This window comes from Hippopotamus amphibius, chromosome 15, assembly GCF_030028045.1.
Source record: "Hippopotamus amphibius kiboko isolate mHipAmp2 chromosome 15, mHipAmp2.hap2, whole genome shotgun sequence".
Classification (NCBI taxonomy): Eukaryota; Metazoa; Chordata; class Mammalia; order Artiodactyla; family Hippopotamidae; genus Hippopotamus; species Hippopotamus amphibius.
In genome coordinates, this window is record NC_080200.1 from 2,733,128 (window position 1) to 2,745,998 (window position 12,871).

The 12,871-nt window shown below is 58.7% G+C and overlaps 2 protein-coding genes across 8 annotated transcripts in view; one reads left to right on the top strand and one right to left on the bottom strand.

The window, feature by feature from the left end:
• Positions 1-8,367, bottom strand: part of PIP5K1C (phosphatidylinositol-4-phosphate 5-kinase type 1 gamma) — a 53,926-nt gene extending 45,559 nt beyond the window's left edge. For 3 of the 5 annotated variants that reach the window (XM_057709878.1, XM_057709873.1, XM_057709876.1), the window contains exon 1: positions 8,169-8,347. In XM_057709878.1, the coding sequence (XP_057565861.1) occupies positions 8,169-8,262 (94 nt within the window). In that variant the 5' untranslated portion in view covers positions 8,263-8,347. Of the gene's footprint in view, positions 1-8,168 lie in introns of all 5 variants that reach the window. The other 2 variants (XM_057709874.1, XM_057709875.1) reach the window with 2 other exon arrangements.
• Positions 8,368-12,056: 3,689 nt separating this feature from the next.
• Positions 12,057-12,871, top strand: part of TJP3 (tight junction protein 3) — a 29,372-nt gene continuing 28,557 nt past the window's right edge. For 2 of the 3 annotated variants that reach the window (XM_057708857.1, XM_057708859.1), the window contains exon 1: positions 12,069-12,239. The gene's annotated coding sequence lies outside the window, so the exon portion shown is untranslated. Of the gene's footprint in view, positions 12,240-12,871 lie in introns of all 3 variants that reach the window. The other variant, XM_057708858.1, reaches the window with a different exon arrangement.

Consider the following 12,871-nt stretch of genomic DNA (forward strand, 5'->3'; position numbering starts at 1 on the left):
AAGGCGGCACAGGGATGGGATCGGTTGTGACTACATGTGACAGAGGGCGTGTGGGTGTCTCCGGAGTGTCCCTGCAACTTTCCGCAGGTTTCAAAGGTTTCAAAATAAAAGGTTAAAGAAGTAATAATATATACGGAAACAGGTAAACATCCGGAATGACGGTCATCACCTCCGCAGAAACAGAGGGTTGAGACAGAAATAAATGCTCACTTTCCACTGCCTGCAGGTCTCACTGCCGCTTTTTTCCACTAAGCATGTTATTACTTGTAGTGGAAGGCATGCCTTTTGCATGAAGACAGAGGCAGACGAGGGGAACCGAACAGAAAGTCCAGAAATAGAGCAGCCACACGCAGGAAGCTGGTCTGTAATCAAGGTGGCATCTGAGATCCCTGAGGAAAGCAGATTATCCAGGAAGTGGGGCTGGGACGACCCTGAGCCACCTGGGAAGACCTGGAGCGATTAAACCCTCGTACATCTTATGCCAGGATACATTCCAAATATAACAAGAATTTAGATGTAAAGGGGAAAAAAGTAAAATTATAGAAGTACTTGAAGAATTTAACTGTAACCTCAGAACAGAGGACACATTTCCACCGTGACACCAAACTGGGAAACCATAAAAAGTGAGCCTGAAAAATGTGCCCACGTGAAAACCAACACACCTGCCTGACACCGGTAATCACCATAGAGAAGATGCGGGAGAGCTACTTGCACTTACTTGTATCATGGGTTTGAAAAAAAAACAAAAAAACTTCCATAATATGTCCAGATCTCCCCCAGATCAATACGAAAAAGACTGGTAAGTCATTTGAAAATGGCAAAGATAGAAGCGGTACACAGTTCCCAGAAAATGAAGTAAGAGTCCTGACATGCGCAGGATTAAATGCAGGAACAGGCTGAGTGGGGAAACGGGGTCTGTGAGGGTGGAATCAGGACAAGACGGAGCGGGGATCTGAGAGCTCGCGGGGGCAGAGGCACCGCAGACCCCGCCGGTGGCCGACGCTCCGTTTTCCAGCTCTGACAAAGTGCAGGACGCTGTCAGGGTCAGGCAGTCCAGCCACTGCCCCCGTGTGACCTGGGCAAGTCCCTTCACCTCACGTTTGTCTCTGCTTCCTTCGCTGGGATACATTTTTAATAAAACAAAGAGAAAACATTAAAAGGAAAAGATACGTGAAGACCTTTCGCTTTTACTCCCATTATGACGTATACAAGTTGATACACACAAGCTGCAACTATGCCGAGACACCCGTTTGCACCATAAGTTCGGCAGAGGTGGAAGCAATGGAGGGCGCACAACGCTCTCACCGTTGCAGGAGGGAACCCGGGACCCTTCACCTTGGGTACGTCGTCTTGAGATGCTCTGACATCTCGGGGGCCTTGCAGACTAGGAACTGTCCCTCCTAGAGTCAGCCAACTCCTAGATCACAAACAACCTGCCTGTGAGCACATCTCTGCCTGGTGCAAACCAAGCCCCCACGGCCCACACCCTCACCACTTCTCATCCTGCTCACACACCAGCCCAGGGGCCCCGGCCAGGCCCGGCCCAGAGCCACCAAACCAGCCAACCCCAAGCCGGCTCAGGGTCCGACCCTGCGCGTCCCTCCCATCCTACGGGAATCCCAATAAGGGGCCGTGCTTTCTCCGCATCCAGCCAGGCCCCCGGGAAGCAGGCAGAGGGGCCCCCAGCGCCTGCAGAGACGGGACCCTTCCCGGCTCGTCTCATCCTCGTGGGAAGCCCGAGAGGAAGGTGTGCCTGGATCCCGCGTCACCGGGGAGCTTCCCGCGGCCGCTGTGACCCCGGGTCCTGCCCCTTCTCCACCTGCACCCGCCCCCTTGGTCACCTCCCCTGCTCACACACTGTAAAGGCCATGTCCTGCCAGGGGCACTAAGACACGTCCCCAGACGGGCTTGTCGGCTGCCCGGTCAGGGCTCCACATGCGGAGGCCCTCGGCCTGCCTCCCCCCACCCCCTCGCCCCCACAGCCGTCTGCCACCACTTCCCGGGCGCCAGACTCGGTCCCCGTCTCCATGTCTCATACTAACACCGGCTCCCCCCCACCCCCCACCTCTGCCGAGGCAGCTTGTCCTTCCTGGGGCACAGACCCCAGCCGGGGAGTCACCCTCTACTCCTCTCTCTCCTCCCACGCTCAACCCTTCAATAAGTCTGGTCAACTCGGCTTCTAGAACCTACTCTGAATCACTCCTTCCTCCTGCCTCCACCCGAGCCCACGTCCCAGCATCTCCCACCTGGACCAGTGCAGTCCCCTCCGCCCTGGTCCCCGGCTCCCCCCCTCCCCTCCACAGTGGCCTGTGAGCACCTGAGTCAGGTCCCACCCCTCCTCTGCCCACAGCACTCCAGGGTCCCACCTCCCTTGGGGTAAATGCTCAAATCCTCTCCGTGGCCCACAAAGCCCTGCACAACCTGCCCCGTCCCCTCCCTGCCCTCCCTCCTCCCTCTGTCCCCCTCACTCACTTTGCTCCAGCCCCACGGGTCTCCTCCCTGTTCCTCCAACACACCAGGCACGGTCCTGCCCCAGGGCCTTTGCACAGGCTGTGCCCTCTGCCTGGGAGTCTCTCCCCACATCCCCACAGTGCACGTCCCCTCTCTCCTGTAGATCTCTGACCAAATGTCACCTCTCCTGAGTACCTGGCCTCCACCAGCTCCCCCCATACCCATTTTTCTCTCCCCTTCTCTGCTCTGCTCTTGTCCACAGCACTCGCCTCCCCTGCCGTGTTACACCGCCTTCTCCTGTCCTCACGTGCTGTCTGCACACACCCCACCCGCACTGCCGACATGCACACAGGGACCGTGTCCATCTCATTCAGGCTGCTGCCCAGCACCCGGCCCGAGCCCTCTTCAGTCGCGCCTGCACACAGACGCCTGGCCTGCACCCCACAACCCCGAGCCTTCAACAGCAAGCCCGCGCCCCAGGAAGAAGGCCAGTACGCACATGACGCGTGCATCACTGAGAGAGCGGGGCCGCTGGGGCAGACGCGGGGTCCCTCTCCTGTGTCGGAGCCAGAGGCCAGGTCCCCAGACGCCTTCCCAATGGCTCAGGCCCCTGGGGCCCCTGAGGCTGGACCCCAACCCCTCCACGGGGCGGGCCATGCTCAGTGCAGGGGCCCCGAGGCTAATCCCCAGGTCAGTAATCCCCCCACATGGGCAGTCCCCGCTGCAGGCCCCACCGTCCAGCTGGCAGCAGCAGGGAAATCCCCAGCGGGGTCCCGACCTGCTGTCACGTGTGGTGTGGCCCGGTGGGGGCGGCAGGGACAGGAGGGCCTGGCCGCCAGGCTGGTAAGTGGCCGGGTCACGTGGCTGTCACTTAACCAGCACCGCCCGGGGGTGCAGGTCTTACCTCTTCCTGCCCCGCTGAATCCTCGGGACGCCTGCCCTCATCCTGAGGGGCAGAGGGAGGCACACCATCCAGCCCCATGGGGCTGAGCCCGGTCAAGCCCCAGGCGGCACTGCCCGGCGTTCCGTGGGACTCCACTTGCCTTGGGGGCTCCAGGCAGCCCCCCAGACCTGCTCCTCTCCCATCGGCACAAGAGGCCAGAGCCAGGACCCCCAGACCTGCTCCTCCTTGGGCCCTCCCTTCCGAGGAACCAGTCATGCTCATTCCTGCCCCAGGGCCTTTGCACGGCCAATCCCCCTGCCTGAACGCTCCATCGTGGCTGCTGCTTCTCCCTCGGTCACCTGCTCCTCTCACCACCCCGCGGCAGCAAGCCCTGGTCACCCCCCGGGGCCACAGTGCCTGTTTCACTGCCAGGGCAGCTCCCCGCAGGCAGCCTGGTCTGACTCAGGGATCAGCAAGCATTTTCCGCAGAGCGTGTCTGACTTTGCAGGCCACGGGGCTCTGTCTCAATGCTCAGCTCTGCCACTGTAAGTGGACAGTCCCGTAGACCACAGGCCAACGACAGGGCGTGGCCAAGCGCCAGTAAGACAGGACAGACAAAAACCAGCCGGCGGGGTGGACTGGGGCCTCAGGCTGCGCCCCCTGGTCTCACCCATTCACTGGCTCACCATCACATCCTGACGCCCACCAACCTGCGGGCGAGGGAGCCCAGGCACCAGAGCCCGCCCCCCCCAGCGCTCCATAAATGTCCAACAGGCCCTGCCCAAGGACAAAGCGAGAGGTGACCGCACATCCCTGTGAGCCGAGTCGGACGGCAGCCCCGCCCGCCCAGACTCTGGGGGACGTGGTCCCTCGAGCTGGCACCCTGTGGGCCGGCCACGCCAGCACCCTCCCAGGGCTCTACACGCCAACCTGCCTGACCCAGCCCCACGAGAAAGGCAGTCGCCACGCCCACTTCACAGATGCAGACGCCAAGGCAGGGGGTCCCCAGCTGACAAAGGTGGTCCGGCTCGCAAGGCCTCTCCACGGAGGCGCCCAGGCTGCCGGCCCAAGTGCCGGATGTCGCGTCACCAGAAAGCAGCCAGGGCGGGATCAGAACTGGGAGCCTTCTGCCTCCACAGGCCACAGCTGACTCGCAATGAGGGGGTGCGGGACACCGCAGCCCCCGGCTACCAGCCACCCACAGCTACAGAGGGGGCCCCGGTGAGGAGGCCCCACCCGGCAGCCCCGCTGGCCCCACGCTGCTTTTTGAGCACATGAGGCCTTTGCCTGGGTCCTGCAGGCTTCCTGCCACTCCTTCAGGCCTCCCTCAAATGTCAGGGGAAGCCTCCTTGAGACGACACATTAGAGCCAAAACTTGAAAGAGCTAAGGAAGCAAATGGCAGGGATAAGGAGGATGAGCCTGCCAGGCAGAGGGCACAGCCCGTGCAAAGGCCCTGGGGCAGGGCCAGGCCTGGTGTGCTGGAACGGCGAGGAGGCCTGGGTGGCTGGAGCAGAGTGAGTGCGGGGGAGAGAGGGAGGGGACGGGGCAGGTCCGGAGGGCCTTGCGGGCCGCAGGGAGGACTCGGGCTTTCACCCCAGGAGGGAGGTGGGAGCCTAGACGGCTGTGGGCAGAGGAGGGGCGGGGCCTAAGGCAGCGCAGTGGGAACCTCCTGGAGCCAGCAGGAGGGCGCGCGGGAAGAGACAGGGCCCAGGCCAGCCGCGCCTGACGGGCTGAATCAGGTGCCCGCAGAGGCGTGCGGGTGAGTGGGTGGATCTTCAGTCCATCTTGAAGGCAAAGCCGACAAAATTCGCCACCCGCTTAGATGTGGGAGGGGTCCGGGCCGGCGGGGAGCGCAGCTGACTGTTCTGAGATATCACAGAGGCAGGAAGGACAGAAGGGAAACGGCTCAGAAACACCAGGCCGCAGCGCAGCCCAAAGCCCACGGGCAGCTCCTGGGCCCCCAAAGGGGCCCCGTGAACGTGCCCAAGGGCCCAGCCCTCCCAAGAACCTCTCCAAAACCAGGCACGCCACACGGTCCCCAAAAGCCAGCGGAGAACTCCATCAGGTCTCCCCTGGACCGGGCCTCGGGATTCTGGGCATTTAAAGTAACCAGATTCTAAACAGCACCGATACGTTTCACCTCCCATCAGATTGACCAAAAGGACGGAGGCCGATAACATCCGGAGCTGGCGACGCTGCGGGGAGACCGACAGTCTCTCTCGGTCCCTGCCGGACCTTTCCAGAAAGCCAGCGGGCATCAATCTGCTTGCCCCTGACCCAGCCATTCCACTAGAACTGAAAGCACCACAGCTGCAGGCCCACGTTCAAAGATGTTTACTGCAGCATCGCTTGTGACGGCAAAAGGCAGCTCCAGAAACCACCCGATGGTCCCTCAGCAGGAGGCTCGTGCCGAAAGGGCGTGGGCTGTTGCTACAGTTCACCAAGCGCCCTCCACCTGCTGCCATGCTAACTCAGGTAAAGCTGGTAGCGTGGCCCCATTTTACAGACGGGGACACTGAGGCTCAGAGAGCTCAAGGCATTTGCCTGGTGAGGTCACACAGCAACTGGGTGGAACCCAGGGAGGATAAAGGGTTTCCACCTTCTCAATCACGGCACCGTGTTCCCTCTGAAGGAAAGAACTGATACCCGTGTAGGGAAAAAAAGCCATATGACGGGTAAAAAGCAAGCAAGGTACAGGATGACAGGTGAAGTATGGCAGACCTCACCCCAGGTGGCTGTGTCTCCCGGGGACACTGGCTGACGTCTGGGGACGTCTGTGGTCATCAGGACAGGGGGGCTCCCGGCATCGAATGGGTGGGGGCAGGGATGCTGCTCCCCCCACCCCACAGGGCTCCGGACGGTGCCCCCACCACAAAGAACTGTCCAGCCACAAACTTGTGTTGAGGCGTCGAGACCCTGGCGTCAGACAAGCCCCCTGGTGAACAAGCAGACCCGTGTGTGTTTACGCATCTGTGAGAGCAGCAGGAAAGGCGTGCACAGTTGTTCCCCAAACAACAGAAATGGGTTCGGCGCAGGAGAGGCGGCGATTAACCCTAATGTGAGTGACCTCAGCCAGCAGCTGTGGGAGTCAGATTTCTTCGGGTTTGGGGACAGGTGGGGGGGGGTGGGAGACAGCCCCTTATGGGCCAGGTCCCTGTGCTCAGACCCAACCACAGCCAGGGCCTGCGACTTTACCTGCCCCCAACAGGCCACCTAGCCCCTGATAAGACAAATGTTTGCTCTGTGGCTTTCTTGTGGGCGCTGCGTCCTAGGCTATTTTGTCTCTGCCCAGCGCAGGGCAGAGGGCTGCCGGTGGAGGTCAGGGAGCTGGGAAAGGACTTCAGCCGGGTCCCTCTGCCGTGACTGGTGCTGGCCAGGCAGGGCATGGCTGCCAGCAAAGGAGGGCGAGAGGGCCAGGTAGGGGAGCTGAACCGGGTCATCCAGCAAGCAGCTCCAGATGGCAGCGGGAAAGGAGGCAGCGGGAGTCCGCCGAGCCCGGGGAGGGGGCCTGCTCGCTCGCTCTGGCTCTTTCTCCAGACATTTCTCCCAACTCCCAGGCAGCACAGCACCTCCCCGCCTGCCAAGGAAGCTTCGGGAGGCCCGGGGGAGAAGGACGATGAATGCCCAAGTGGGTGTCTATAGAGACTCGCCAGCCAGGGCTGCCTGGGAGGAACAGAGAATTCTGCAGATCTGGAAACTTCCTACTTGGGAACCTGCAACCTTGACCAAGAAGGAACCAGGCAGGGGCTGGGCTCTGCACACCGCCCCAGGGAAAGGCAGACTGAGAGCCCACAGGGCTGCGCGAGGCCGCCTCCCTCCCCAAACCTGCTCTATTGGAGGGCGAGGGAGGCAGGCCATGGAGAGAGCCTTGAGAGAGCAGTGCCCCTACAGAGCTACGGCAGCCCCCTAACGTCCGGGGGAAAGGCTGGGGGGGCCCTCCTCCTCCCCTACCTGCTGGCAGAGCCCTGGCACTGAAGGTGTTTGGAGATGTCATCCCCCTACCCCCTCCTGCTACAGGAGGTAAACCGAGACCCAGAAAGGGAAGGAATGGCCAGTGCACTAGAAATCAGGTCCGGTAAATGCCACGAAGAAAGACGATGTAGTCAGGACGCTGACCCAGCTGGCCTTCGAGACCCCCCACTTCACCCGCAGCAGCCCCTGCCCTTCACAACCAGTAAGACGCGACCGGAGGATGTCCGCTTGCAGGGGAAGGGGTGAGGCACGGCAGCTGATACCAGCAAGGTGGGGGGCCCCGAGCAGTGGGTCCAGGCAGGGGGGCGCATGTGGGACAGCGTCACCGCTTGCAGGCAGGGCCCCCCACCGGAAAGGGGGTACTGCACTGTCCCACACGTAGAGCAGCCCCCTGACGAGACTGGGTGGGATGTCGTCCCCAAGCGCCCTCAGTAGGAGGCACTGCACCCACCCACGGCGCGTCCTACATGGGGGTCGCAGCCCTCCCCGAGGTGAGGACCCATCTTCCCCGTCTGCCTCCAACGGGGGCTGCTCCACCCACGGCCTCCCAGAATAGGGCCCTGCACCCACCCCCGCCCCCAGACCCGCGGCTCCCCCAAGGACCCCCGGAATGGGCGGCGCCACGCAGAGCCCCCAAGGCGGGGCGTTCCATCCTCCCTCGGGCCCCGGGCGGCGCGTCCCCCGGCCCCGGAGTGGGGCGTTCCATCCCCCCCGCGAGCGCCCCCGAGTGGAACGTTCCGGCCTCCCCGCTGCGGGTCCCGACGCCCCTCCGGCGCTCGGACGGGTCCACTGGGCCCCGGCAGGGGGGGCAGGCGGGTCCATTCGGGCGGGGAGGGAATGAGGAAGGTCCGGAACCGTTACCTGCTGCCGCACCGCTCTCCGCCGCCCAGGCCGCCTCCGAGGTCACGGCCCCCGCCTCGGCGCTCTCCGCCTCGTCCGGCACCTCCAGCTCCATGGCCGCGCGCGGACCTGCCGGCGGGCGGGCGGGCGGGCGGCCGGACGGCCAGAGGCTGCGACCCGAGCTGCGGCCGCCGCCGCTGAACAACAACCGCCGCCGGCTGGAGAGCGGAGGGAGGGGGCCGGGCCCGGGGAGCGAGGGGCGGGCCCGGGGCGGGGCCAGGCGCTGCGCCATCGCGCAGCGCGCGCGCCGCCAATCGCGGCTCGGGGGCGGGGTCTGCGTGCCTCCCGAGCCCCGCGAGCGCCCTCACGCGCCCAGGGAGAGAAGGGCAGCGCCTTTCCTGTCAATACTGCTGTAGTACGTAACCGCGGTATTGTATATAACGAGAGTAAATAATAAGCACAGTGAAAATGTATCAACAAATTAAAAATAACATTATATTACATATGCTATGTTTAATGTAAATAATGGTAACGTAACAATAACTTTAATTTTTATCATCGTGCACAATATGTGTGATAGTGTCATGATAGGTTAACCTTACTATTAAACAGTGATATTGTATTATAATAAGTAATATTAATATGTAACATAAAAGTATTACTTATGGGGACTTCTGGTCCAGTGGCTGAGACTCCATGGTCCCAATGCAGGGGGCCTAGTTTCGAGTCCTGCTCAGGGAACTAGATCCCACCTGCATGCCTCAACCAAGAGTCTGCATGCCATAACTAAAGATCCCGCATGCCGCAACGAAGATCCCGCACGCTGCAAGTAAGACCCGGTGCAGCCAAAATAAATAAATATTTTTTTAAATACATTATTTATGATGTATAACGTTATGTATAATGTAGCAAAAAAATTAGTTATACATAATAGTAATATTCTTCAATGCCAAGGTCAGTGCTAAAGCCTTTGTATGCAATATCTGCATAAGTTAGGGACCTGCTTTTTGTTGGGTTTTTTTTTAAACTACGACTATCTTCCCAGTACCTAACACCGAACATTACACCTAGAAGACAATAAATATTTGATAATATTGATCAACCAGATGGGAACTATTATCATCCCCATTTTACACATGAGAAGACAGGAGCGCAGAGAGCTGACACCACGTGTTCGGAATCACACTAAGGACCTTACTGTGAAGCAGCCTCACTACTTATTGTATTAATAATAATAATATTATTATTAAAGTCTAATGGGGAACTCATCAATGACATGGTTAGGTGGTTATTCATTCTGAGGTCATGGTTTGGGAAGTAATAAATGTTGCTATTAGCAGCTTTTTATTCATTATTAATGATGTCTGCTGGGAGGCAGGTAGGGGAGTCCGGGCACCCAGCTGGTGTGGGTCAAAGCTGAGATATTTTCACCCAGGCCTGTCTGGCTCCAGACACGTGACCCCTCTTTACCATCAGGGTGCTGGCGAGGTCAGCGGGAGACCGACAAGGCTGGGTTTTGGGGTGTTTGGCAATGGGATGAGGGGGAATTAGCAACATGGAGTTGGCCTCAGTCAGACTCAGGGCTTAGAAAGATGCTTCTGAAATGTTCTCCATCAAAACAAGGAAACAAATCAAGAAAAGGGAAGACATAGGACTTCCCTGGTGGCGCAGTGGTTAAGAATCCGCCTGCGGACGCAGGGAACAGGGGTTTAACCCCTGGTCCAGGAAGAGTCCACATGCTGCAGAGCAACTAAGCCCGCAGGCCTGCAGCCTGTGCTCCACAACAAGAGAAGCCACCACAATGAGAAGCCCGTGCATCGCAAGGAAGAGAAGCCCCACGATCTGCAACTAGAGAAAGCCTGCGTGCAGCAACGAAGACCCAATGCAGCCAATTAATTGAGTAATTAATTATTTTAAACAGGCTCCAGGAGGAGTTCTTTGGGCATGTGCGATGGCTAGAACTCCTGATTCGTTTTGAATCTGTCTCTAGAGATTTATATTAGTGGTTCTCAAAGTGAGGGGCCTGGACCTGCCTCTTCAGCATCAACCAGGAGCTGGTTAAAAATGCAGGTTCCCGGGCCCCAGCCCAGCCCTCCTGCATCAGAAACTGGATGGGGTGGGCAGGGACCCACCATCTGTCTTTCAGTGAGCCTCCCAAGGAATTCAGATTTCTGATCGAATTTGAGAACCACTGGTTCAGACAACTGTGAATGGAGAGGAGGGGCAGGGATGGGGGCGAGGGGGCGGTGGCAGCCACTTTTTCTCCTTTTGTTTCATCTTTCCACGATATTCCCATTTTGCTGGATGGAAAACCGAGGCTGCCCTGCTGGGGCGGGTTGCGTGGTTCGGACGCCCCCTGGTGGCTAAAGTGGCTGTTACCGTCAGTCCTGGGTCCTGCAGGTAAGAGGGACTTGATGAGTCTTCCGCCCCCTCCCCATATTCCACGCATTCATTCATTCACGCCACAAATATTTCTTGAGCCTCTATCACGTACCAGGCACTGTCCTAGGCCACGAGAATACACGAATGAGCAGGACCAAATCCCTGACCTCAGTGAGGAGATATCTAGGGAATTCCCTGGCGGTCCAGCGGTTACGACTTGGTGTTCCCACTGCCAAGGGCCCGGGTTCGATCCCTGGTCGGGGAAATAAAATCCCACAAGCCACGCGAACCAAAAGAAAAAAGAGAGAGAGACATCTAGAAGACGGATAAACAAGTAACCAAAATACGAGGCTGCTAATAAGTACTTTGAAAACAATACAGATGCGATAAAATGGAAACAGAATGTGATTTGTTAATACGTACTAAGCTCCTATTCCAGTATTTTCCGATAGGACCACAAAGCAAGCCCATTTCAATTTAACTTTTTGAATGTCACTTACATTTTTTCTAGCAACCACATTTTAAAAAATTTAAAAAAGCAAAAGCAGGTGAGGTAACTTTTAACAATATATTTCATTTAACCCAACACATTCCAAACTATTATCATTTCTACAGTGAATCGATAGGTAAAACTAATGAGCTATTTCACAATCTTTCCTGCACAGCGGCTCTTCCAAATCCGGTGTGTATTTTTTTTTTTTGGGGGGGGGGTACACCAGGTTCAATCATCTGTTTTTATACACATATCCCTGTATCCGGTGTGTATTTTACCCGCCTGTTATTCATTCAGGCCAGCCGCCTGTGGGTCGCAGCTAGAGGGTGCAGCCCTACTGCATGCCCGGCAAAGCTCTCAGCACTTTATGGACAGACATTCATTCAGTTACTCTAGGAAACAACCCTAGGAGCAGACGCCAGAGTTCTTTTACTTCTCTTTTTTTTGGCCACGCTGTGCAGCATGCGGAATCTTAGTTGCCTGACCAGGGATCAAACCCACACCCCCACTGCACTGGGAGCACAGAGTCTTAACCACTGGACAGGGAAGTCCCCTCATTTATAGTTTTTTTAGATGAGGAAACTGAGGGGGGCCCGTGACTTGCCCAAAGCCGCCTAGCTGAGAAGTGGTAGAAAATTCTCAAGTGTAGGAATCTGGCCGGTCACTTGGTGGCAGAGAAGCAGAGTTTGTGCTCAGGTTTGCGCGGAGAGAAGGAGCAGCCCTGCCATAAGCTGTGGGACGGCGTGCCTGGTGGGAGGCAAGGGGGGAAGGAGGGGAAGGAGAGGGCCAGGGATGCACCATTCATTTATCCAGATCCCTGACCTTATTCCACAGATATCTCCCCAGGACCTGCCACACGGGCCAGTCCCTTGCTGATGCCAAGGGCTCAGCGGTGGCCAGGGCAAGCCGGGTGCGGGACTGGGCATCCATGGCCTCCGGGCGGGCAGGGGTTAAGGCCAGCGGCTCCCACGTGAGAGCACCTTGCGACAGAGCCGCACACCCAACCAGGTCTCTCTCCCTCTCCCTGGCTTGCCTGTGACGGTCGCCCTGCTGGTTCCACCTGGCGCAGGACCGGATAGCCTGTGGAGGAAAAGTCAGGCCAACAGGTGGGGAGACCAGAGCTCAAGCCTCAGGTCCCCTCCCTGCCCTGATGCCAGGCAGACGCCCCGGCCCTGGCTCCCGCTGCCTGCCCAGAAGCCACCTAGCTTCCTAGACAGGTGAGTCCCCTACCACGATCTGCCCGCCATCCCGAAGGCATTTCCCAGACTGGGCTCCCCACCGTGGGGTCCCGGGCCCCCTGTCACCTCCCCCAACGGCCAGGCTCCCCGGAAAGCAGGAAACTGACACGCCTGTGTGGGCGTCTGACATAGTTTCTAAGGGATTATCTGGCCGGCAGTTACTGCCCCTGGCAGCCTGCCCAGGACACCACAGCCACAGACTTCAGAGGGTCATTGTTGTCCTGGCTGTTGCAGGGGGGGCTGAGGGGGCACAGGCTGGCCTCTGAGCCCCCCAAAGTGAGGAGGGGAGGCTGGTGGGGAGGTGGCAGGTGAGGTAGTCTGGCACCGGGTTGGTATCTGGGCCTCCTGGAACCTCTGAAGAGGTCCCCAAGTTTTCAGACAATTGCATCTTGTCTCTGCACCCCACCCCAGCTGTTGGAGCAGCAGGAACAGGGGTTCTGCGGCGGGGAGGGGGTGGTTATCTTGCTTATCTTGATTTCTTCTCTGGGTAAAATCTCCCAGCGGAGAAATGCAGAAAGGGGCGAATGGGTGGCTGTCACAAGTCTGCAGAGCCATCTGTGGACGAGAAGCCGGGACGGTCTCTGGGCAAAGGAAGCTCAGACCTTGGAGAG